At 44.6% G+C, this 27,500-nt stretch overlaps 4 protein-coding genes across 7 annotated transcripts in view; 1 reads left to right on the top strand and 3 right to left on the bottom strand.

Annotated features, from left to right (window-relative positions):
- Nucleotides 1-27,500, bottom strand: part of nprl3 (NPR3-like, GATOR1 complex subunit) — a 285,213-nt gene that overhangs the window by 80,562 nt on the left and 177,151 nt on the right. The window lies entirely within an intron of this gene.
- On the bottom strand, nucleotides 4,541-19,521 carry snrnp25 (small nuclear ribonucleoprotein 25). The gene is made up of 6 exons (XM_084329999.1): nucleotides 19,391-19,521; nucleotides 17,441-17,692; nucleotides 14,971-15,061; nucleotides 12,727-12,832; nucleotides 5,494-5,568; nucleotides 4,541-4,676 (listed from the first exon to the last, which is right to left on the bottom strand). Exons 2-6 carry the CDS (start codon nucleotides 17,678-17,680, stop codon nucleotides 4,619-4,621), a joined length of 570 nt encoding a protein of 189 aa, XP_084186125.1. The 5' UTR covers nucleotides 17,681-17,692; nucleotides 19,391-19,521; the 3' UTR covers nucleotides 4,541-4,618.
- On the top strand, nucleotides 19,791-24,401 carry polr3k (polymerase (RNA) III (DNA directed) polypeptide K). The gene is made up of 3 exons (XM_084329972.1): nucleotides 19,791-20,003; nucleotides 22,177-22,264; nucleotides 23,577-24,401. Exons 1-3 carry the CDS (start codon nucleotides 19,893-19,895, stop codon nucleotides 23,702-23,704), a joined length of 327 nt encoding a protein of 108 aa, XP_084186098.1. The 5' UTR covers nucleotides 19,791-19,892; the 3' UTR covers nucleotides 23,705-24,401.
- cdip1 (cell death-inducing p53 target 1) overlaps nucleotides 26,371-27,500 on the bottom strand; it is a 29,845-nt gene continuing 28,715 nt past the window's right edge. Inside the window, exon 6 of the mRNA XM_084329971.1 lies at nucleotides 26,371-27,098. Within this exon, the coding sequence (XP_084186097.1) occupies nucleotides 26,987-27,098 (112 nt within the window). The 3' untranslated portion in view covers nucleotides 26,371-26,986. The remainder of the gene's footprint in view (nucleotides 27,099-27,500) is intronic.

Raw genomic sequence — 27,500 nt, 5'->3', positions numbered from 1 at the left:
AGGGGAAGGGGGGCTGGTGGGCTGTGGATGGACAGGGGGTCGTCAGGACTCAGGATTGTCTTTCAATAAATAAATACTAACTATAATCATCACATTCCTCCATCGCCATAGTTGGCACGATGTGGGACAGAGTTGATGAAACGATTCTTCTTCTTAATGTAACAACGTATCAAGTTCAGTGTCCCAGATATGGAACCGCCAGATGAATTCTACCTCGTGAGGAAGACTACACTGCCCCCCTGTGGCCATGACTACATACAGCAGTTACAGTGTAAACAACACCTCAAAGTGCCATGAACATTGATTGATTGATTGATTGATTGATTGAAAACTGTATTAACAGATTGCAGAATGGGTACAATACAGTACGGCTCAATACACACAATTGTTAAGGGGATGCAGACCAGAGAAAGACTTTCATCTTGTTTATATCAGGGTCCCCCATTTTCAATTCATCATGATTTTGTTTCATCAACATTTGTTTCAATAATCCTCTACGGCACATATTTTTAAACATCGTATTTTTTGGAGCATTCGAGTTCCTTGCTAATCTATTAAATATCAGTTTCATCCCCAAGGCCACCTTTTTGTTTGTTTGTTTTTCATTATTATTATGATTATTATTATTATTATGATTCTTGTGTTTTTGGCCTTGTGGTCTCATTGTGTCATCATGAGTGCATTAACCCTTTCACTGCCGCACTACCAAAACGGTTAACCCTTTCACTGCGACAATACAGACGGTTAACCCTTTCACTGCCACACGGCAAACCGTCTATAAAGGGTTAACCTTCTGTCGTGTGGCAGTGAAAGGGTTAAACTTGCCTCCAAGCTTCACTAAAACACTGTGTTGTCTCCAGCCTCCCCAGTACAGCATGTCAACATGAAGCGAGTCCCGTCCAGCTGGCAGCAGGCAGCGCCAAGTCTCTCTGCAGCCAAACGTTGACCACAAAACTCACTCCGTTCCCAAAACTGGGAATTTTTTTTGGGGCCATGTTTGGAATGAATGATGGAACAAGTTCAGTGAATAGTGAGATCACTCCGTCACCACTCACCCACTCAGGGATGGGTACCTTTCACATTTGAACCGATACCGGTACCGGTACCCAACGGTACCTTTTTTCAGTACTTTAGTCTCAAGAAATTTTATTTACCTACCTCAGTCGTAAAAAAAAAATCCAAACTTCAAATAACTACAATTTTGACAGTTTTCGGCTTGTCATTGCTCCGACTGCTTTGTTGTTGAATCAAGTCAAATCCTAGGTAAGCATATATTGTGCGTGTGAACGTTGACATGAAAAAAAAAATAAATAAAAAAGATTTTTTTTTTTTTTGGTTTCTCACTTGATTCGATACTCGGTAGTACCGACGTGTTTCGGTTCGGTGCCTCAAACGTACCGAATTCGGTACCCATCCCATTCCCTACGTCTGGTACACCATTCTAAAAGAGCACCGTTCGCAAAATCATGGAATTAATGTAAAATCAACACAAAGAAAGTATATTTAGATTCGAAGACTATTTTAATAGCTATCTTTGAATACAGTTTCTCTCCTGTGAAATACAAATGTTCAACAAAACCATCAACATTGACTCAGCTAGACCTCTTTCTTATATCCGCGGCGCTAACAGAAACAAAAACAACCCAGGCCTATGTTACAGTGCAGATTAGGACGATAATGTCTTGTATGAACTACCAGTAATATAAATCATATTAACAACAAAAATGTGTTCCATATTCATGTCAGATGATTTTCAAAAAGGTGCATGAGTCCATGCAAAAAAAGAACAAGCAAAGATACTGGCTCCCCATTGCTGCACGTATCCGCTTCAAGGCCCTCGACCTAGCATACCGTGCGGCAAAGGGAACCGCTCCCGCCTACCTCCGGTCAATGGTCTCTAACTACACACCCTCAAGACCCCTACGCTCTGCATCTTCTGGCCGCCTCAGACCTACTCCTATCCGAGCTCCGGGAGGGTCATCAAAGAGAAGTCGCCTATTCTCAGTCCTTGCCCCACAATGGTGGAATGAACTACCCACCCCAGTTAGGACAGCTGAATCCCGTCCAATCTTTCGCCGTCGACTAAAGACGCACTTCTTCAACCATTATCTGATTTTTTTTTTTTAAAGACCTAACCCTAACGAACCTTACTGTCATGCACTTGTCCTAATAAACTAACCTACACTGTAACACTCAACACTTTGATGAACATGGTTGCTCAGCTGATAGAGTCGTGCCCTTCCTTCCTGATGGCTTGTCGTACAGAACTTGTAAGTCGCTTTGGATAAAAGCGTTTCAGCTAAATGACTAAATGTAAATACTGCTGAAAGTTCAGAACGTTGAACATTTTTCACTCCATAGATTAATCTAGATACAAATAATTTAACGCTTTAAATAATTTAAATTTATCTCCAAAGTTAAAGCATTAACTTTGACAGCCCTAATATATATATATATACAGTATATACACACAGACTGGTATGACATAGACCAGCGGCTCTCAAACTACGGGTTGCGACCCAAAGTGGGGTCGTGGGTATAGGTGGCAAATAAAAGTTAATACAATTTTTTTTTATGTTCTGGCAACATATTTTGGCTAAATATACCTCATTTTATAAATGTGTATTGATAACTTAGTGCTGTAATAAAATGTTCTAATAAATATGCATGATTAGTTCAACAATGTGTGCTTTTATTTTGATATTCCTTAATTCCACATTGAAATTACGCATTAAGTGTGGGGTCGCCAAAAGAAATCCTAAATAAAATGGGGTTGTGTTATAAAAAAGTGAGAACCCCTGACATAGACTAATATATATATATATATATATATATATATATATATATATATATATATATATATATATATATATTATATATACACACACAGACTGGTATGACAGACTATACACACACACACTACAACTCAGTAGTACCAATTCATTATTTTATAACGTGTACATTGTATATTACTATTGCACTTTACCGTTACATTTGCATTCTGGTTTCGTTGTACTGTACTTGCGCTGAATCTAATGTCGCTGCAGAATCCTGAATATCACATTCAAATAAACCAGGAAATAACGTCGGAGGAGAACCGTGTTTACCTGCTTCCTCCGCCTCAGAAACACACCTGCAGCCAGAAACCTGACGTCTGAAAACAAGGTGATATATTCCAACCTCCCGTCTCCATCAGTGAGAACAGGAGTAGAATTCACCTTGTAGCTTAAGTGTTGAAAAGAAAATAACATCACAACAAACTCTTTTAACAAGGTTTGATTGATTGATTGATTGAAAAGTTTATTAAGATTGCAGAATGGGTACAGTACAGTTCAATACATACAATTGTTAAGGGGATGCAGACCAGAGAAAGACTTTCGTCTTGTTTACATCAGGGTCCCCCATTTTCAATTCATCATAGGTGGCATCCAAGTTACAACTTGGGGGGGGGGCGACAGTGGCTCAGGAGGTAGAGCAGTCGTCTGGTCATCCGTAGGTTCCTGGTTCGATTCCCACTCCTCCCGGGTAGCTTGTCGAAGTGTCCTTGAACAAGACACTTAACCTCGCACGGTCGCCTCCGCCGTCGGTGTGAGTGACTGGGTAAAAATGTGAGGAACAAATGATTTGTGTGCTTTGGATAAAAGCTGCTATATAAATGCACCATTTACTATGTATTTCCTCTGAGGAGAAGATATTTACCCCGTGTTGCTGGCCGGCCGCTCGCAGCGTCGGGGTCGGTGGCGTGACGGGGATGATGCGTCAGGCTTCACGCTGGCTCACACCAGGAAACAAAGCCCTCGTCTGTCGGCCATCAGGAACACGGTATATTCAAAGCGTGCTGATTTACATTTAAACGAGGTGTAAATAAATGTACTCTCGCTAATGTGAATCCTCAAATGAACCACGCACGCAAAATGCAATAACGCTGCTTTTTTTTAATTCACATTTACATTTATGGTACTTCAAAATTGAATACAAATAATTTAAGTAAAAAAAATTAAGAGAATTGGGGCTTAAAATCTGGAATTCCAAATCCGTTTAGCCTATATACACGTAGTCTCTTTGAGACGTCAATATGGGTGTTTGAAAAAGCTCAAACTGTAATAAAGGTGTTGGAGTTTTCTGTCATGGTTTCATTTCATTAGACTAACTGTAATAAAGGTGTTGGTGTTTTCTGTCATGGTTTCATTTCATTAGGCTCTAACTGTAATAAAGGTGTTGGTGTTTTCTGTCATGGTTTCATTTCATTAGGCTCTAACTGTAATAAAGGTGTTGGTGTTTTCTGTCATGGTTTCACTTCATTAGGCTCTAACTGTAATAAAGGTGTTGGTGTTTTCTGTCATGGTTTCACTTCATTAGGCTCTAACTGTAATAAAGGTGTTGGTGTTTTCTGTCATGGTTTCACTTCATTAGGCTCTAACTGTAATAAAGGTGTTGGTGTTTTCTGTCATGGTTTCACTTCATTAGGCTCTAACTGTAATAAAGGTGTTGGTGTTTTCTGTCATGGTTTCACTTCATTAGGCTCTAACTGTAATAAAGGTGTTGGTGTTTTCTGTCATGGTTTCACTTCATTAGGGCCTCAAACTGTAATAAAGGTGTTGGTGTTTTCTGTCATGTTTCACTTCTTCCTGCGTCTCTTCATGAAGGTGACCTCGTCTCGGTTCCTGATCCCGTAGCTGGAAACACAATGAAGAAAATAACTAAATGTGGTTCACGGAGTCAAACTGTTGACCTCAAACCGCGCCCTCTTTTCTTGATCCTCCAATCAAAACTGTTGTTTCCCTCTGACAAAAATAAAAACAGAGAAGCGACGGTTGTGATTGGAGGATGAAGAAAAGAGGGCGGGGTCAATTCACCTTTTGCTAAATGCCTTCAGGTCCTTCCTTCCTTAGTTACTGTTGCTATTAGGGGTCAATTCACATACGAATCGATTCACAAATTCCAAAAATCTAAGAAAAATGGAGGTAATGTTTTTGGCGGCTGGGTGGCGCAGCGGACATTGCGCTCGTCACCAACGTTCGACTCCGGATGTCGGCGTTGCCTCCGGCTTGGGCCGGCCGTCATACTAACTCAATTGGCAGAGTCAGCGGGTAGAAGTCGATGGGTGGTAATCTGGACGTTGTGGACAGCGACTCCTACAGGTTGGTTGGGGGACGCCTGCACAGCAGAGACAGGAAATGGCGGGGGCAGTGTGAGCCTCCCACACGTTACACCTCGCCAATGAGAGTCCACGCTGGCAGGTGAAAAGATGTGGCAGGCTGCCTCCTCGTGTACCGGAGGGGACACGTGATGCAAGGCTTCTATCCTCCCTACAACCGGCCAGTGGGTGGCATATGCGAGCAACGTTCAAGACAGGGGAAGGGAGAATTGGCACAGCGGAATTGGGATGGGAGAAAAAGTGGATCAAAAAAGAAAAAGAAAAATGGAGATAATGGAGATCTAAATAAAACAAGCAAACAAGCAGCACAGTTAACAACAGAAGAGTCGTCTTACTCTTTGAGCCTCATCTTGTCGTCTTCAAGCTTCTCCCCTTGGAATATTAGATGAAACGTTCTCCAGACATATCTCCTGTAAAAGAGGAGTAGAGCCAACAATCAATCATATTTTACATGATATAGATTGTGTGTGTATGACTTGTTTGTATTTATGTAAATTGTGCGTGGGGGGGGGTCACTGCATATATTTTTCAATATAAAACTTGGTTCTTCCAGCACATTTTAACAACTGATGGTTTTAAATGTTCCTGTTTTCGGATTTCTCGTTTTTTCTGTTTTTTTTTTAATATTTTATCCTTTGGATTTAAGTTTAACCAAAAGAAAAACTATACAAAATTATGTTTTTAACTAACTTTAAAAACAGTACATCTGCCGTACAACCGCGCCAGTGCAGTTCAAGGCATTTTTGTGTGCAGTTCAATGCAGTTCAACTGCCAGCACAGTGCAATAACTAAATAATAATTAAATTGTTAAAAATAATACAAAATAATAATTTGTTTAAAATAAATCAGAAAAAAAATCAAATGTAATTTATTTCAAAGAGATGTCCTTTAAAGGTTCATGCTGCTCCCCATCTCTGGCTGACATCACCGTTGTGATACATGATGGTTAGGCCTTTGTGTTTTCCTCAGTGAGGGATTCTCTCTTGTCGGTCAGCAGCGTTCTACTTGCTGAAGCTTCTCTCTGTATAATTATTTTGTAAGTTTAAATATCAACATTATCTGGCCATCCTCAGAAAATACTATCAAACTCCTCTGACCTCATCTGAGATGGGACACACACACACACACTGTCCTAATATCCAGTTTGTTTATACTCATTACGCACGATGGATTTGGTAGCTGTCATTTCCGCGTCTCCGTAGATCGTGCAGCGTCGCCGCTTTAGAACATATTAGACCATGTATACTCGCAATTTAAGAATGGGTACAAGTCACAGGCTCTTAGTCCATTCGGTAAAAGCGATCACGCAGCAATTTTTCTTTTGCCTAAGTACAAACAGAGTCTCAAGCGAACGCCGGTGGTCTCGCGAGAGGTTAAGCGTTGGGCCGTGACGTCAGTGGAGTCACTCCAAGCAGTGCTGGGAAGCACAGAATGGAGTGTATTCCGTGATAACACAGCCAATATTAACGAATACACCGAAACGGTGATTGACTATGTCTGTACTCAGGTAGAAGTAATAATCCCCACCACCAAAATTAATATCTACCCAAATCAAAAGCCCTGGGTAGACAAATCCGTCCGTGAGGCTCTGAAAGTGCGCACATCAGCATACAACACCGGGCTGGTGACAGGCAACATGGAAGAACACAAGATGGCAAGATACAACGTCAGGAGAGCAGTAATAGAGGCAAAACGGCGTTACAGGGATAAAGTTGAACTTCAGTTTGAACAGGCTGACTCTAGAGGCATGTGGCAGGGCCTCAGAACAATGACAGACTACAAAGGAACCCCCCTCAAACTGAACAGTGACATCTCCTTAGCAAATGATCTCAACTCCTTCTATGCGAGGTTTGAGGCTGTGAATAACAACACCAGCCTACAAACCACGGCAATGGGGGGGGGGGGGTCTGCTGATGGAGACTCAGTGTTCAGGGTAACAGAGCATGAGGTGAGACGGATCTTTAAAAAAGTGGATATCAGGAAGGCAGCAGGACCGGACGGCATCCCCGGCCGCGTCCTAAAAGTCTGTGCCGACCAACTGGCCCCGGTATTCACTGACATCTTCAACCTGTCCTTGGAACAGGCCGTCATCCCCACCTGTCTGAAGAAGTCCACCATCATCCCTGTACCCAAAAAATCTACGCCCGCTTGCCTCAACGACTACCGCCCTGTAGCCCTCACCTCCATAGCCATGAAGTGCTTTGAGAAGCTAGTGAAGGGCTACATCTGTTCCTCCCTCCCCATCAACCTGGACCCTCTGCAATTTGCATATCGCCCCAACAGGTCCACGGAGGACGCCATAGCCCATGTGCTGCACACAGCAGCATCACATCTGGACAAGAGGAAGGGGAACTATGTGAGAATGCTGTTCATCGACTACAGCTCAGCATTCAATACCATAGTCCCCTCCAAACTCATAGCCAAGCTCAGGGACCTGGGCTTGAACTATGACCTGTGCCAGTGGGTCCTGGACTTCCTGACGGGCAGACCCCAGGTGGTAAGAGCCGGCAACTGCACCTCCTCATCCATCACGCTCAACATAGGGGCCCCCCAGGGCTGTGTTCTGAGCCCCCTCCTCTACTCCCTGTACACACATGACTGCGTAGCACAGCGGAACAACAACACCATCATCAAATTTGCTGATGACACAGTAGTGGTGGGCCTGATCTCTGCCAACGACGAAAGGGCCTACCTGGAAGAGGTAGAGAACCTGTCACAGTGGTGTCAGGAGAACTGCCTCTCCCTGAACGTCAGCAAAACAAAAGAGATGATTGTGGACTTCAGGAGGTCGGGGGTCAAGGACTACAGCCCCCTCAGCATCGACGGGGCACCAGTTGAGAGAGTGAACAGTTTCAAGTACCTCGGAGCCCACATATCCGAGGACCTGACATGGACCACACACATTGACAGTGTTGTGAAGAAGGCACGACAACGCCTCTACTTCCTCAGGCGCCTAAGGAAGTTCCAAGTCAGTCAGAAGATCCTTAGGAACTTCTACTCATGTACAATAGAGAGCATCCTGACCGGCAACATCACCTCCTGGTTTGGGAATAGCACTGCACAAGACCGTAGCAGACTACAAAGAGTGACACGTTCAGCCGAACGCACAATTAGAGGGGGGCTTCCCACCCTCCAGAACATTTACAACAAGCGGTGCAAGGGGAAGGCTAAGAGAATTATTAAGGACTCGAGCCACCCGAACAACTGCCTCTTTGAACTGCTGCCGTCAGGCAAGCGATACCGGAGTCTTATGGCGAGCACAGAAAGACTCAGAAGGAGCTTCTATCCCCAGGCCATCAGGCTGCTAAACGAACAATAATCGCTAAACGAACAATAATCACTATGCAACAACCATCAAATGCACACAGCACACACACCCACACGCACACACACACTCACTCAAACAAACAACACACTGCAGCACCCACTCTCCACACTTTAGATCACACAAACACACTTACACTTTATATTTATTGATAAAGGATTTGCACTACAACTCGTACACCTACTGTGAATTGTACCTAAACTGCACCTCATCCATTTATGCCTTGCACTATATAGTATTGTATATTAGTACACTGCACACAGTATTGTATATTGTATGGTAACTACGTCTACGAACATTGTACATATGTCTAAACTGAACACTGTGACCTTTTTTTTCTTCTAATTTTTACTATGTTTTTATTTCATACTTATCTTGTCATGCACAGTCTCTGGAGCGCAACAGTAAGAAGCATTTTGTACAAAAGTATTCTGTACTTCTGTATGACAACTATTAAAGAAACTTGAAACTTGAACTTGAAACTTGGTTGGTGGTGATGGTTTGCAGTACAGCATGTTAGTTAACCACTGGGACATCAACATGGAACATCACACGCCCCCCTGCCACCTCCCCACGATAAATACATACAGGACACAGGGCCCTACTTTTGGTCAACGGCAGAGTGTTATATATCTAGTAGGGCTGTCCCCGACTAAGGATTTGGATGGTCGACTAGGATTGGCCAAAATGTGCCCTTTAGTCGACTATTGGTCGCAAGTATAATATTATAGTATAGTATAATATTTTTAAACTTTTTTTTTTGTATCATTCCATTTGGGCTGTGGGGGTGCTTAATGTCTGAAGGAGTCGACTGAAGGCTTCTTGTCCTCTGCAAAAGCATGCAATTGGTCCACTGATGGATACATCTTGATATTTGTCTAGTCTAGTGTGTTCATTAGATGGGTGACATCCTCTTTCAGTGCCTCTGTGCCTGTTTTCTTAGGCAGTTAGCCTCTGGTATGCGTGCCGTTAGCGTTAGTCACGCTTCTAGGCCTCTTTTCTTTTGGAAAGAATGATAATTTTTTTTTTTTTATTATATTCGACTAAGAGGTTGGCCAGTCGACTACGGCTCCTTTCGACCGATTAGTCGACTAATCGATTAATAGGGGTCAGCCCTAATATCTAGCATGCGTGTCTTCTGGTAAATGGACGGCATTATATAGCAGCTTTTATTCAAAGCGCTTTACAGCTCATGTCTCACTCATTCACTCACACACTCACACACCGACGGCAGAGGGTTGCAATGGGGTTGGGTACTGAACACGGTACACCAATCGGTACCAAGTTTCGGTACCTTTACATGTTTAGTATAAGAGTGTATAATAATTGCCTGAATTATTCTTTTATTTAAATTTTTTTAATTTTATTTTGATCTGTATGTTTCTTCCATTTCATTGGTTGTTCTATTAATTTGAATTGTTTTTATTCATTTAATTTTTTATCTTTATCTCCTGTAGCACTTTTGAGATTGTCACAAATATAAAATGCGTAACAAATTGAATTTATTGGCGGCTAAGTGGCGCAGTGGGCAAGGCGCTCGCCACTAACGCAGGATATGCTGGGTTCGAGCCCAGCTCTCTGCGTTGCTTCCGGCTTGGCTGGTCGTTCATACTAATACAATTGGCAGTATTAGGGGGTGGGAAAGCCGGTGGGTGGGGATCGGACGTTGTGGACAGCGACTCCTACAGGTCGGTTGGTGCGCCTGTACAGCAGAATCAGGAAGTATCGGGGGCAGCGTGAGCCTCCCACGCGTTACTCCTCGCCACTGAGAGATCGCGCTGTGCAGGTGAAAAGATGCGACGGCTGCCTCCTCGTGTACCGGACACGTGATGCAAGGCTTGGTCCACATTGCAGCCGACCAGTGGGAGGCATGGTCTAGCAACGTTCGAGACAGGGGAGGGGAGAATTGGATAATACGAAATTGGGATGGGAGAAAAATAGAAAATGGGGAGAAAAAGTAGATACAATTTTTTTTTTGAATTTATTATTATTATTAATATGCTAGACAAGAGGGAGCCTTTTCCACAAATATATATATATATATTACTGTCCCATCCCATCTCTTGGGTCTTTGGAAAGAAAAAGGTCAGAGGAGTTTGATCATATTTACAGAGGATGGCCAGATAATGTTGATATTTAAACATTTACAAACATAATATGATGATTATGCTATTTATTTTGTGTGGTAACAAAATGCTCTAAATAAATAACAATGTTGAGGTAAGTACCGAAGAAAGGTACCGTTGGTCCAGATAACGAAGTCCAGGAAAGGGTACAGGTACCGGTATCGGTTCTGATCGGTACCCAGCCCTACCCTGCAAGGTGCCAGCCTGCTCATCAGTACCCAGCCCTACCCTGCAAGGTGCCAGCCTGCTCATCGGTACCCAGCCCTACCCTGCAAGGTGCCAGCCTGCTCATCAGTACCCAGCCCTACCCTGCAAGGTGCCAACCTGCTCATCGGTACCCAGCCCTACCCTGCAAGGTGCCAGCCTGCTCATCAGTACCCAGCCCTACCCTGCAAGGTGCCAGCCTGCTCATCAGTACCCAGCCCTACCCTGCAAGGTGCCAGCCTGCTCATCAGTACCCAGCCCTACCATACAAGGTGCCAGCCTGCTCATCAGTACCCAGCCCTACCATACAAGGTGCCAGCCTGCTCATCAGTACCCAGCCCTACCATACAAGGTGCCAGCCTGCTCATCAGTACCCAGCCCTACCATACAAGGTGCCAGCCTGCTCATCAGTACCCAGCCCTACCCTGCAAGGTGCCAGCCTGCTCATCAGTACCCAGCCCTACCATACAAGGTGCCAGCCTGCTCATCAGTACCCAGCCCTACCCTGCAAGGTGCCAGCCTGCTCATCAGTACCCAGCCCTACCCTGCAAGGTGCCAACCTGCTCATCAGTACCCAGCCCTACCCTGCAAGGTGCCAGCCTGCTCATCAGTACCCAGCCCTACCCTGCAAGGTGCCAGCCTGCTCATCAGTACCCAGCCCTACCCTGCAAGGTGCCAGCCTGCTCATCAGTACCCAGCCCTACCCTGCAAGGTGCCAACCTGCTCATCGGTACCCAGCCCTACCCTGCAAGGTGCCAACCTGCTCATCAGTACCCAGCCCTACCCTGCAAGGTGCCAACCTGCTCATCGGTACCCAGCCCTACCCTGCAAGGTGCCAACCTGCTCATCGGGACCCAGCCCTACCCTGCAAGGTGCCAGCCTGCTCATCGGGAGCAGTTGGTGTCTTGCTCAACGACACTTTGACACACTGCTAGGAGGAGCCGGAACCTTCAGATGACCAGAGGACTGCTCTGCCTCTCTTGAGCCACTGTCGTCCCTTTTCAGTGTGGGGGGAGGCCGGAGTACCAGGAGGAGACCGGAGTACCAGGAGGAGACCGGAGTACCAGGAGGAGACCGGAGGACCAGGAGGAGACCAGAGTACCAGGAGGAGACCGGAGTACCAGGAGGAGACCGGAGTACCAGGAGGAGACCGGAGTACCAGGAGGAGACCGGAGTACCAGGAGGAGACCAGAGTACCAGGAGGAGACCAGAGTACCAGGAGGAGACCGGAGTACCAGGAGGAGACCAGAGTACCAGGAGGAGACCGGAGTACCAGGAGGAGACCGGAGTACCAGGAGGAGACCGGAGTACCAGGAGGAGACCGGAGTACCAGGAGGAGACCGGAGTACCAGGAGGAGACCGGAGTACCAGGAGGAGACCTGAGTACCAGGAGGAGACCGGAGTACCAGGAGGAGACCGGAGTACCAGGAGGAGACCGGAGTACCAGGAGGAGACCGGAGTACCAGGAGGAGACCAGAGTACCAGGAGGAGACCGGAGTACCAGGAGGAGACCGGAGTACCAGGAGGAGACCGGAGTACCAGGAGGAGACCGGAGTACCAGGAGGAGACCGGAGTACCAGGAGGAGACCGGAGTACCAGGAGGAGACCGGAGTACCAGGAGGAGACCGGATGAGACCAGAGTACCAGGAGGAGACTGGAGTACCAGGAGGAGACCAGAGTACCTGGAGGAGACCAGAGTACCAGGAGGAGACCCACGCAAACCCACGCAAACTCCACACAGAAAGGCCCCCTGCTGGGGGTTTGAACCCAGGACCTTCTTGCTGTGAGGCAACAGTGCTGAAAACTATGCAACCGTTCCACCTGATGTGAAATGTTCATACCATTGCATCTCTATGTGTGTGTGTGTGTGTGTGTGTGTGTGTGTGTGTGTGTGTGTGAGCGTGCATGCTTACCAGCTGACGTGTTTCACCCCTCCTTCTCGCTGCTGTTTCAGTTCCATGAATCTCTGGACGGCCTTCTTCAGGTCCAGGACTGTGGCGTTCTGCTGCACCACGATGGCTGAGGAGGAGGAGAGAGACAGAGACAGTTTCAGGACCGTAGCGTTCTGCTGCACCACGATGGCTGAGGAGGAGGAGAGACAGAGACAGTTTCAGGACCGTAGCGTTCTGCTGCACCACGATGGCTGAGGAGGAGAGAGACAGAGACAGTTCCAGGACCGTAGCGTTCTGCTGCACCACGATGGCTGAGGAGGAGAGAGACAGAGACAGTTTCAGGACCGTAGCGTTCTGCTGCACCACGATGGCTGAGGAGGAGAGAGACAGAGACAGTTTCAGGACCGTAGTGTTCTGCTGCTGCACCACGATGGCTGAGGAGGAGAGAGACAGAGACAGTTTCAGGACCGTAGCGTTCTGCTGCACCACGATGGCTGAGGAGGAGGAGAGAGACAGAGACAGTTTCAGGACCGTAGTGTTCTGCTGCACCACGATGGCTGAGGAGGAGAGAGACAGAGACAGTTTCAGGACCGTAGCGTTCTGCTGCACCACGATGGCTGAGGAGGAGAGAGACAGAGACAGTTTCAGGACCGTAGTGTTCTGCTGCACCACGATGGCTGAGGAGGAGGAGAGAGACAGAGACAGTTTCAGGACCGTAGCGTTCTGCTGCACCACGATGGCTGAGGAGGAGAGAGAGACAGAGACAGTTTCAGGACCGTAGTGTTCTGCTGCACCACCATGGCTGAGGAGGAGGAGAGAGACAGAGACAGTTTCAGGACCGTAGCGTTCTGCTGCACCACGATGGCTGAGGAGGAGAGAGACAGAGACAGTTTCAGGACCGTAGCGTTCTGCTGCACCACGATGGCTGAGGAGGAGAGAGACAGAGACAGTTTCAGGACCGTAGCGTTCTGCTGCACCACGATGGCTGAGGAGGAGAGAGACAGAGACAGTTTCTCACAACTCATTAGGAATTTTGTTCTAATTTTAAGTCCGTTTTTTTTTATTATTTTTTTTACTGCTGTGAAGCACTTTGAGCTGCAATTCTTGTATGAAAGGTGCTATAGAAATAAAGTTAATTATTAAATGATTAGGGATGCTCGATATTGGCTTTTTTACCGATACCGATATTGTCCAACTCTTAATTTCCGATACCGATATCAACCGATACCGATATATGCAGGGTCCCCCCCCCCCCCAAAAAACGGAATAATTTCAGGTAATTAACATTACATATCTCTTGTTGTGGAATTAACACAACATTATGCATACTTTGACAATAAATAAAATAATAATTTGTTCTTACTTGCTTGCCTGGGTAACTAAAGGTTAAATAAATGTAAAAAGAAAAATGTGAAAACCGATACCGATATTACATTTTTATGCCAATATCGGACATCCCTAATATTAACCCTTTCATGAGTGAGCTTTTTGGAATCTTTTCTCCTCTGGATTCTATCTCATAATTCTACCAGTTTGCGTTTAATGGCCAACAGCCAATGTGACGTAATCAGCTCATGGTTCAGTTCTGAATCATAACCTCATATGTGAGCTTGTACACCTGAAAGGATAAGATAAGATAAGATAAGGTAATATATTCCTTTATTGATCCTCTTGGGGAAATTCGGGCGTCATAGCAGCATGGGGAGGGGGGGCACAGGTATGGGCAGGGTGATAGTAGAAAGACATAAGTATAGGCAATACAGTTAGATCTGAATATAAAAATATGAAGAAAATAAACAGTGTAAACAATATAATTAACTCAGAACATAAGAATATGAGTCAAATGAACAGTGTAAACAATATAATTAACTCTGAATATAATAATATGAGTCAAATAAACAGTGTAAACAATATAATTAACTCAGAATATAAGAATATGAGTCAAATAAACAGTGTAAACAATATAATTAACTCTGAACATAATAATATGAGTAAAATGAACAGTGTAAACAATATAATTACCGTAATACAGAATATAAAAATATGAGTAAAATGAACAACAGTGTAAACAATATAATTAACTCAGAATATAAAAAATATGAGTAAAATGAACAACAGTGTAAACAATATAATTAACTCTGAATATAAGAATATGAGAAAGATAAACAGTGTTTATTGGTGCCGATGCGTGTCTGTGTGCAGGACGTGAGCTCGATGAGTCTTGAATAAAATAACTCGGGAGCAGAATAATGTGAAACAACTCACGCATGGCTTCCCCGTCCGCCTTCAGCACCTTCACAGTCATGGCCTGGCCGTACTCCAGCGCGATCTGGGAGTTCACCTCCTCCAGCGTGACCTGAACAGGGACACGGTGTGATGATGTTTAGGATCCTGCAGTTTCTCTACACTCGCTGTGGTTCACATTATACACATTATATTCCCTGATGACTTCATACTAGAAAGCACAATTTATTGAATTTAATTAAATATAACTTTATTGTCCACCAAGGTAAAGGAAAATCAACACAAGAAGCCAGAAGACAAGTCAACTAGCATAAAACACACACAGGCAGACAGAGTTACACATTAGAGACACATAAAACACACACACAGGCAGACAGAGTTACACATTAGAGACACATAAAACACACACAGACAGACAGAGTTACACATTAGAGACACATAAAACACACACAGGCAGACAGAGTTACACATTAGAGACACATAAAACACACACACAGGCAGACAGAGTTACACATTAGAGACACATAAAACACACACAGACAGACAGAGTTACACATTAGAGACACATAAAACACAAACAGACAGACAGAGTTACACAGTAGAGACACATAAAACACAAACAGACAGACAGAGTTACACAGTAGAGACACATAAAACACACACAGACAGACAGAGTTACACATTAGAGACACATAAAACACACACAGACAGACAGAGTTACACATTAGAGACACATAAAACACACACAGACAGACAGAGTTACACATTAGAGACACATAAAACACACACAGGCAGACAGAGTTACACATTAGAGACACATAAAACACACAGACAGACAGAGTTACACATTAGAGACACATAAAACACACACAGACAGACAGAGTTACACATTAGAGACACATAAAACACACACAGGCAGACAGAGTTACACATTAGAGACACATAAAACACACACAGACAGACAGAGTTACACATTAGAGACACATAAAACACACACACACAGACAGAGTTACACATTAGAGACACATAAAACACAAACAGACAGACAGAGTTACACATTAGAGACACATAAAACACACACAGACAGACAGAGTTACACATTAGAGACACATAAAACACACACAGACAGACAGAGTTACACATTAGAGACACATAAAACACACACAGACAGACAGAGTTACACATTAGAGACACATAAAACACACACAGACAGACAGAGTTACACATTAGAGACACATAAAACACACAGACAGACAGAGTTACACATTAGAGACACATAAAACACACACAGACAGACAGAGTTACACATTAGAGACACATAAAACACACACACAGACAGTTACACATTAGAGACACATAAAACACAAACAGACAGACAGAGTTACACATTAGAGACACATAAAACACAAACAGACAGACAGAGTTACACATTAGAGACACATAAAACACAAACAGACAGACAGAGTTACACATTAGAGACACATAAAACACACACAGACAGACAGAGTTACACATTAGAGACACATAAAACACACACAGACAGACAGACAGAGTTACACATTAGAGACACATAAAACACACACAGACAGACAGAGTTACACATTAGAGACACATAAAACACACACAGACAGACAGAGTTACACATTAGAGACACATAAAACACACACAGACAGACAGAGTTACACATTAGAGACACATAAAACACACACAGACAGACAGAGTTACACATTAGAGACACATAAAACACACACAGACAGACAGAGTTACACATTAGAGACACATAAAACACACACAGACAGACAGAGTTACACATTAGAGACACATAAAACACACACACACAGACAGAGTTACACATTAGAGACACATAAAACACACACACACAGACAGAGTTACACATTAGAGACACATAAAACACACACAGACAGACAGAGTTACACATTAGAGACACATAAAACACACACACACAGACAGAGTTACACATTAGAGACACATAAAACACACACACACAGACAGAGTTACACATTAGAGACACATAAAACACACACAGACAGACAGAGTTACACATTAGCGAACTGTGGAGCGGGGAGCGCTTCTGCGCAAATGAAGCAGAGCGGTGAGCGACTTGGGGGGCGGGGCCAACATGAGCGAAAGAGAGCGGAACGTGCCGTCTAGAGCGAAGAGCGGATTTCTCGCCCGCTCCACTCACATGCTCTGCTTCTACTACTACTACTAATACTACTACTACTACTACTACTACTACTACTACTACTACATTTACATTTACATTTAGTCATTTAGCTGAAACGCTTTTATCCAAAGCGACTTACAAGTTCTGTACGACAAGTCATCAGGAAGGAAGGGCACAACTCTATCAGCTGAGTAACAATGTTCATCAAAGTGTTGAGTGCTACAGTGTAGGTTAGTTTATTAGGACAAGTGCATGACAGAGATCATCATCATCATCATCATCATCATCATCATCATCACCAACCTGAATTGGAAGATCACAGAGTAACGGATCCTGCACAAGACGAGCAAGACCCTCTTCAAAAATGTCCAATATTTCTGAGTGGGGCAAGGCCTCGTCGTCCACCTCCTCCTCCTCCTCCTCTTCATCAGGTGACGCACCCCCCTCCTCTGTTAGGTCAGACTTCCCCACATCTTGATCCAGATCGTCTTCCTTTAACGCTACAGACTCCATCTCACCTCGAGGGGACTGAGGCTGCTCCATCGTGCAGTTCTACTGTGAATGAATGATTGATTGATAACTTTATTAACAGATTGCAGAATGGGTACAATACAATACAGTACAGCTCAATACACACAAAAAAAAAACCTCAGCTCGGAACTAGGCAAAATCTGCATATGGCTCGCTGATAACAAACTATCATTACACATGGGCAAAACAGAGTCCATTCTCTTCGGTTCAACTAACAAACTCAGCAAGACCGACGGCTTCTCGGTTACAGTGGGTGACAATATTGTCACAAGGAAAGATGAAATTACCTACCTGGGTTCCATCCTAGAGGCTAATCTTTCCTGTGACAAAATGGCATCCAATGTAATAAAAAAAAGTCAACCAACGAACTAGATTCTTGTACCGGATCTCCTCTCTGGTAAACAAGAATACCCTGAAGACTCTGGCAGGAGCACTCATTCAAGGGTACTACAACTATGCTTGCACCTCATGGTACCAAAGCACCTCAAAGGCGCTTAAAACAAAATTACAAACATCACAAAACAAACTGGTCAGACTACTACTTGACCTGAACCCCAGAACCCACCTCACCCCTGCCCACTTTGACAACCTAGGATGGCTTAGAGTAGACGACAGAGTACAGCAACTTGCAATGGGCCTGGTCTACAAGATACACTACACGACCAAGGTACCCATGTACATGTCAAAATACTTCCCAAAGGTCAGTGAATACCACAACCACTACACCAGAGGAAGCTCAACAAATCATGTAAAACCCAGATTCGGCTCAAACAAGGGACTAAACACGTTTCGCAATTATGCCACAACAATGTGGAACGCCCTACCCAAAGCTGTAAAGGAATGTGAATCCCTGCCCACATTCAAAACCGCTCTTAAAGAGCACCTACGGGAGGCTGCAATTCGAAACTGGCCACCGTAAATGCCCAAAACCCCCACCACCTCCTAATAGACAGTCTCCTCCCCACCGCATGTATATATTCCCTCCCCGCCGTATGTATATTTCTCTCCCACCCGCCCACCCCCTCCTAAGGTACAGTCCCCTCCCCATCATATGTATATACTGTGTCAGGATCTAGGGGTAACAGTACTGTATATTTGAATACCGTTTATGTCACAAATGTATCAGTACTAAATACATGTATGTCCCTATGCCATAAATGTCATGTATGTTGTGTATGTCATAAATGTCTATATGAATTGAAAATGGGGGACCCTGATGGAAACAAGACAAACGTCTTTCTCAGGTCTGCATCCCCTTAACAATTGTATGTATTGAGCCGTACTGTATTGTACCCATTCTGCAATCTGTTAATAAAGTTTTCATTCATTCATTCATTCAAGGGGATGCAGACCAGAGAAAGACTTTCGTCTTGTTTACATCAGGGTCCCCCATTTTCAATTCATCATAACATATATGACATACATGACATACAGATAGACAGTACTGCTACATCTATACATTTATGACATACCAGATTTACAAATACAGAGTGAGCTGTTTATCATCCGTGTTTTGATTGATTGATTGATTGAAAAGTTTATTAACAGATTGCAGAATGGGTACAGTACAGTACATCTCAATACATACAATTGTTAAGGGGATGCAGACCAGAGAAAGACTTTCGTCTTGTTTCCACCAGGGTCCCCCATTTCTAGTTGTGTAGTAAAACACATCACTTGTAGCACATCGAGGTGAACTCATTAATATGATTAAACACTTGCCTTCAGTTGCAGAACATCATTCAATAGTTAATTAATTAAACCATGACAATAAAACACGGCAGTTTTGTCAGAATAAGCCCAGTTAACACAGCAGTTGTGTTAGAGAAAGTGGGTCCCAGCTTCAACAACAATAACATCCGGTACGTTGGCCATTACGAACCGACGGGAAACCGCAGCGCAGAAGCAAAGGTTCTGCAAGTAAAGAAAACCACCATCTTACAACTTTATCCGAAGTGTGTTGTAGTTTTTTTTGTTGATTATGAAACAGATTTATAAAAAAAATTATTATCATATAAATATACTATGTTATTTTCAGCTATATGGCAATCGTTGTCCTGCCGCTGTGTGTCGTTTGTTTCACATCGGACACGTAAAGAAGCAGCACCCCGTCTGTTTGGGATCTTCGACCAGAGAGGGATGTTGTCTCGATAATAAACCCTTTCACGTTACTGGCATTAAACGTTATTAATGTTGTAGCTAGAGAGAACAGTTCAACAACAACATGCTTATGTTCTGTCCGACGTGCGGGAACGTGCTGATCGTGGAGGAGGGACAGAAGTGCCTCCGGTTCGCCTGCAACACGTGTCCCTACGTCCACAACATCACCAGGAAGGTCTGTCAATCAATCAATCACCCTATTATATTATTATATCACTGACACGGACCATTTAATTATGTTTCATATTGTCATGTCTGTCTTACCTCCTCCAATGTACAGTTTCTTCCTCAAATGTATACACTCTTTTTTCTGGACTCTTTTTGTATCACAAACAGTACTGTATTTGTAAATCTGGTATGTCATAAATGTATAGATGTAGCAGTACTGTCTATCTGTATGTCGTGTGTGTCATATATGTTATGATGAATTGAAAATGGGGGACCCTGATGTAAACAAGACGAAAGTCTTTCTCTGGTCTGCATCCCCTTAACAATTGTATGTATTGAGCTGTACTGTACTGTACCCATTCTGCAATCTGTTAATAAACTTTTCAATCAATCAATCAAAGTCATTTCAGTTCTGACGTGACAACGCTCATAATAAACTACGTTGGAGAACTAACCACAGCAGGGCTCCTAAACTCTGGCCTTTATTTGCCTGATGAATTGAAAACATATATATATAATAATCCACTAATCATGCCATTTATGGGGGGCTGAGTCTCAGCTAGGAGGTGGTCTGGAGGAATTGCATACATTTTGAGTAGTGGAAAAGGGGTAGGATTAAATAAGTGTATACTTCTTCCTACTCCTTTTCGAACATGTAAATTGAGTTATGTTCTCTTTTTTTTCATTGCTAGAGATCAATGATTTGTTTTTGTTTTATATTGTTTGTATTTACATGTTCGAAATAAAGATTTCAACAAAAAAAATCATTATTACTATGCTCTTATTATTATTACCTATCCTACCTGTACAATGCTGCTATGACACCTGACGCTCCCCAAGGGGACCATTAAGGAACACTTGATTGAAGTGCACGTTTCTATGGCTGTGTTGGAGGCCAGAGCTCTAGACGAGACAGGAAGTGATCATCTGACACACTGTCTGTCTCCATCACAGACAGGAAGTGATCATCTGACACACTGTCTCCATCACAGACAGGAAGTGATCATCTGACACACTGTCTCCATCACAGACAGGAAGTGATCATCTGACACACTGTCTCCATCACAGACAGGAAGTGATCATCTGACACACTGTCTGTCTCCATCACAGACAGGAAGTGATCATCTGACACACTGTCTCCATCACAGACAGGAAGTGATCATCCGACACACTGTCTCCATCACAGACAGGAAGTGATCCTCTGACACACTAGGCTTGTTCGAGATGGATTTCGGTTTGCCTCGACTAGTAGACGAGAGTAGCCGAGTGAAGCCGGGGGAGGAGTTAAGAGGGCGGACACTGCCGATTTCACGAGAGCCTCTCGCCTAGTCTCGCGCGGCAGATACGCTTTCACGTCACCACACACACATTACACACCTGTCCAGCTCATTATAATGCGATGGCGTGCAAAATTAGATCAGATTCAAATGTACAGCACACCATATACTGCTATAGTGGAATATACTATTCATATATACACCATAATGTATACCATCTTGTTGCGCGCTCCTGGCCGCATGCACACACAACACACTGCTGAATAATTCTGTTTTGCATCAATATATATGTATACTGTGTATATTGAGGCAAAACAGAATTATATATACAGTATTGAGGCAAAACAGACGACGCATGTGTGTATGTGTGTGTCTGACAGCTTGAAGTTTATCATGATGATATGATGATAACGCATAACATAATAAAGTTTTCAATCAATCAATCAATCAAACGTCTCATAACTCCCTGGCTGGTGACTGACAACTTTTCTGAGCCAATAGGCGCTTTGCGCGACCGTAGCAAGTCGCTTCCCAGCCGGGAGCAGCCAGGTGAGAGGTACTGTGGAGCCTCGCTCTGAAGGCTGCGCGCGGCTCGCTCCCGCGAGAGTTCCACGCCTCGTCTCGTCAGATTTTCAGAGCAAGTCGGACAACATTCTAACCGTCATGCAACGCGCTTGGCGAGGCCGTAGTAAAACCTGCGCAGATCTGCGTCCGCCTATCCCATCTCGAACACGCCTACTGTCTCCATCACAGACAGGAAGTGATCATCTGACACACTGTCTCCATCACAGACAGGAAGTGATCATCTGACACACTGTCTCCATCACAGACAGGAAGTGATCATCTGACACACTGTCTCCATCACAGACAGGAAGTGATCCTCTGACACTGTCTCCATCACAGGTGAACAACAGGATGTATCCCAAACTGAAGGAGGTGGACGACGTCCTCGGTGGAGCGGCTGCCTGGGAGAACGTGGACTCTACTCCAGGTGAGGTGTTCTCTTTATTCTGGAGCAGCGGAGAACGAGGACTCTAGTCCAGGTGAGGTGTTCTCTTTATTCTGGAGCAGCGGAGAACGTGGACTCTAGTCCAGGTGAGGTGTTCTCTTTATTCTGGAGCAGCGGAGAACGTGGACTCTAGTCCAGGTGAGGTGTTCTCTTTATTCTGGAGCAGCGGAGAACGAGGACTCTACTCCAGGTGAGGCGTTCTCTTTATTCTGGAGCAGCGGAGAACGAGGACTCTACTCCAGGTGAGGTGTTCTCTTTATTCTGGAGCAGCGGAGAACGAGGACTCTAGTCCAGGTGAGGCGTTCTCTTTATTCTGGAGCAGCGGAGAACGAGGACTCTAGTCCAGGTGAGGCGTTCTCTTTATTCTGGAGCAGCGGAGAACGAGGACTCTACTCCAGGTGAGGTGTTCTCTTTATTCTGGAGCAGCGGAGAACGAGGACTCTACTCCAGGTGAGGTGTTCTCTTTATTCTGGAGCAGGGAGAACGAGGACTCTACTCCAGGTGAGGTGTTCTCTTTATTCTGGAGCAGCGGAGAACGAGGACTCTAGTCACCCAAAAACAACTGCCTCTTTGAACTGCTGCGGTCAGGCAAGCGCTACCGGAGTCTCATGGCCGGCACAGAGAGACTCAGAAGGAGCTTCTATCCCCAGGCCATCAGGTTGCTCAACGAACAATAACACGATGTAACACCCCATCAAATACACTCACATCACTCACATCCACACGCACACACTCACTTTAAACAAACACTCACCTTAACACCGACTTTAGACACTTTAACACACTTTATATTTATTAGTAAAGAGATTTGCACTACAATTCATACCTCATTGCACCTTACCCTAAGTTAGTTGTACCTCATCCCATTTCTGCATTGTACCTCACTGTTACTTTTTTTTTACTCTGTATTGTGTATATATGTATATTGATTGACTGAACACTTTTTGTTTACGTACTCTTGACTTTTTCTATTTTTATACTTTTTTTATCTATTTTATCTAGCACTCTCTCAGGGGCTCATACAGGAAAAAAAGCATTTCATGGAAACATATTCTGTATTTTACTATGACAACAATGAAAGTAACTTGAAACTTGGACTCTACTCCAGGTGATCGTGGTTCCTCTACAGATGAGTAACAGAACAGCCAGTTAGACACGAAGCCAGCGTCTCATCCTTTGACCTTTTCTTCATGTTGTATTATCTTTCTTTTGTTTGAAAGCTGATATTTGATTTGTTTTCTGAAACTGCACGGTAAGACGTCATGGTTTACATTCTTTTTCTTTGTGCTTCCAGAAACCTGTCCCAAGTGTGGCCACCTGCGGGCGTACTTCATGCAGATTCAGACCAGGTCGGCCGACGAGCCCATGACCACGTTCTACAAGTGCTGCGATATCCAATGTGGACATCACTGGAGGGACTGACGACCACGTCGCCCGCTTCCAGGCAGAGCTGCTTCTAAACGGCTCTGGTTCCTGACGCCACAATCCAGGGGGGGGTTCTGTACCACAGACTTCTTATAGAGCCTCCTCCCTGGCCCCCACCTCCTCCCTGGCTCCCACCTCCTCCCTGGCTCTCACAGCCTTGAGGAACCTCCTCCCTGGCCCCCACATCGCCCTCACAGCCTATATTTTTGGTAGCTTTTGAAAATGATTTAAAGGTGCTGGAACTTCTGAAAGTGGTATTTGTTTTGTTAAAATAAGTGTTAAACAGCTCTACATTCCAACAGCCAGGGTCTCAGTCCCTCCGCTCTGCAGTAAATACATGTCCTGGTATCTCTTCCCACTTTATCCAATCAGGAGAGAGAACCCTAGATATTTTTATTTTATTTTTTATATATATATACTTATTCCAAGAAATCTTGTCAAGCCAGATTTTCTTACTGCTCTGGCAAATTATTTAACTTGTTTTAAGCACATATTTGCTTAAAAAGGTTGTATTTCTTAGCGGAGGGACTGGCAGACCCATGCTACTGACCACAGCCCTACACCAGTCAGAATGTAGAGCTAGTTAAACATGTGCTGTAGACACTTCTACACCTTGTTGTCTGGTGTGTATATCAGCTCCTGTGCTTCCGAGACGCTGCCTTGCTCAACAGTCACTGGGTTCGCTGGGAGTCATTCCTCATTTTCAGACAATTATTAAAAGATCCATTTTAATGGAAATTCACAATCATGTTCTGATTTTTATTGATAAAATAGTATACCTGTATGCAACAGTCCAACAAATCTCGATTTACATAGTTATACATTACAGATATTTTAAGAGCAATGCAGACCAGCGCTATTATCCACAACAAGAGTACATTACTTTTTGTATTAAAAGTTCAATGCAGTCCTTTAACTCAAGTTTCACACAAAGTATTCAACCACGCCGTCATATCTTCCAGTATTACTCAATATCTCAGACAGAATCAAAATGTTTCCTTGCATGAAGTCACAGGCAACGGTATCATTGAAGTATACCCCTTGCAGTTAGTTAAAACATATTCCTTATCGGTTATTTAATTTTTTACAGCTATTGCAGTTAACGGTAAAGTATCCGTAACCGCTTTCAATGTTATTTATTAACATGCATCAGAGCAGTGTGAGTGCTGATGAGATGGTGGTGTCAGGAGGTTAGTAGGAGGAGGACACGGGGACACATTATGAAGGTAGTACTGATGTTCCAGGGGACGGTTAGGAGTTCGGGACATTAAGTGGTTCTGAAATACTTGCTTGTGTTGTAGTCGATGTAGTCGTTAGCTTCACTGACCTGCGGTGGGAGAGAACCGGGAGGCTTCAGGAAACTACCGCTACCCCTTGTGTGGTGTTTTATTTAATTTTTTTACTCGCCCAATGATTTGTCTGGTGAACCCACAACATTATTGGGATTTTAAAACAAAGCCATAACAATGAGTCTATGAGGCCATTGAGTCTGAGGCCAAGAAATTGTATCATTTCTCTTTTTAGTAAACAACGAAAACCGGTCCGACAGACCTGAACACCACACAAGGGGTTAATCCACACCAGGAGCTACAGGCAAAGAGTGTTGACCGTGAACATTGGAGCGTTCATATTGGAACGCGGCCCACACTGGGACTAGTTCCAACACGTCGCTCTGAATCATAGAAAATGCCAGAGGCCGTTGTTATTTTTTATTTATTTTTTTTCATATCACTTAATGTCCCGAAACGATGCCATTAAAATCAGGCACAGAAGAAAACAGCCGGTGAGGAGAACGTGACGCGTGTCAGCGGCTGGACCGACACAGCGGACTCTCGGCAGACCGGACATATGGTGAGTGAGGAGGCCAGCAGAGTGATGTCATGCAGGGCGCTCACCGCTAATGGACCCGTCAGGGGGAGGAGATTTACTGAGTGTGGGGGCGGAGCCTGCAGAGTCTGGGGGGGGGGGATTTACTGAGCTTGGGGCGGAGCCTGCAGAGTGCTGTGATGTCATGCAGGGCGCTCCCATCACCGCTAACAAACCTGTCAGGGGGAGGAGATTTACTGAGCGTGGGGGCGGAGCCTGCAGAGTCAGGGGGAGGAGATTTACTGAGCGTGGGGGCGGAGCCTGCAGAACCAGGAAGTGGAAACTAGCTGCAGAGCCAGGACACGAGCTTCTGACGGACATGCAGTTTCTAAGAGATGCTGGAAGACTTTTCTTCCCTAAGATACGTCTCAAAGTCGACCTATGTCGTAACAATTACGATGTCATGACCGCATTAAATCGGATATGGGAAACGCGAGTTTCAATCAAATGCGCAAACACTTTATTATCAAAAGATTGCATACATGGAGACAAAAAGGGGATTGTTGTGCAACAGCTCTAGCGGAAATAACTGAACATTTAAGACTAAAAGCCGGTAACGGACATATCAATCCTGACTGAGCGAGCAAGACCAGCTAAATAACCTAACTCCCAGTTAAATAACCTAACTCCCAGTTAAATAACCTAACTCCCAGTTAAATCAGCTCAATAACCTAACTCCCAGCTAATGGACGACGAGGTGAGTTGGTTATTGACATTCAGGGATACAGCGCTCATGACAACAGGACAGACGGTTAGAACGTAAATAATTAAGTCATAATAATCATCAGACATGAACAGACCTTCATAGATTTTAATATTAACATGTTAAATGGTTAAGAATATTTCAAATAAATACAAAAGAAAAGAAATACTGACCCTGTCATTGTTGACTTCGTTAAGTTTTTGCTTCTTTGCAAAAGATTAAGCTTCACAGATCGTATCTAAAGTGACGTGTTCACAGCGTTCCTTCAGTGAGGCGTCTCCTCGCTCTCTCTCTCTCTCTCTCTCTCTCTCTCTCTAGATGCATAATGGACCCGATGACGTCATCTCGTTACCGAGGACCTTCTCCGGTGGAAGATGTAAACCGCGCGTCTCCGTGGAAACCGTCTCCGCGGGAGATCTCCTCCTGTCGAGTCCGGGGTCGGAGGTCGTTGTCGTACATGTTCGCGGAGATGTTTGTTATGTCTTTTGTTTCTTTATGGTATGTACAGTAAATTACAGGGCGAACTAATAACCGTGAGACCGCGTCTACTGTTAAAAAGAGAGGGTTAAACTTAAGTTGCACGACACTGAGCAAAAATAAAATTAAATAAAATTAAAAAAAAATGGAGAGAAAGGCTCGTCATAGCGGCGAGAGGGGGGTGGGGGGGGGATGTGCAGATACATGTGTGTCAGCGTGCGGGACGTCGGCGGTTAGCAGATGCGCTTGTATGTGTAGATGTAGCCCTTGCAGTACGGACAGCTGTGGGTGACATCCTTCAGGTCGTCGATCAGACAGGGGATCAGGCAGCAGCCCAGGTCACACCTGAGGAGAGAGAGGGAGGCTGTTAGAGAGAGAGAGAGGGGGGGGGGGGGGGGGAGAGAGGGAGACTGTTAGAGAGAGAGAGGGAGGGGGGGGGGGAGAGAGGGGGGGGAGAGGGGATCAGGCAGCAGCCCAGGTCACACCTGAGGAGAGAGAGGGAGGCTGTTAGAGAGAGAGAGAGAGGGGGGGGGGAGAGAGGGGGGGGAGAGAGAGAGGAGAGAGAGGGGGGGGGGGAGAGAGAGAGAGGGGATCAGGCAGCAGCCCAGGTCACACCTGAGGAGAGAGAGGGAGGCTGTTAGAGAGAGAGAGAGAGAGAGAGAGGGGAGAGAGAGAGAGAGAGAGAGAGAGGGGATCAGGCAGCAGCCCAGGTCACACCTGAGGAGAGAGAGGGAGGCTGTTAGAGAG

This window comes from Notolepis coatsorum (genome assembly GCF_963971535.1).
Source record: "Notolepis coatsorum genome assembly, chromosome: 14".
Classification (NCBI taxonomy): Eukaryota; Metazoa; Chordata; class Actinopteri; order Aulopiformes; family Paralepididae; genus Notolepis; species Notolepis coatsorum.
The sequence above is the reverse complement of the archived record's forward strand: the minus strand, read 5'-3'. Positions and strand labels throughout refer to the sequence as shown.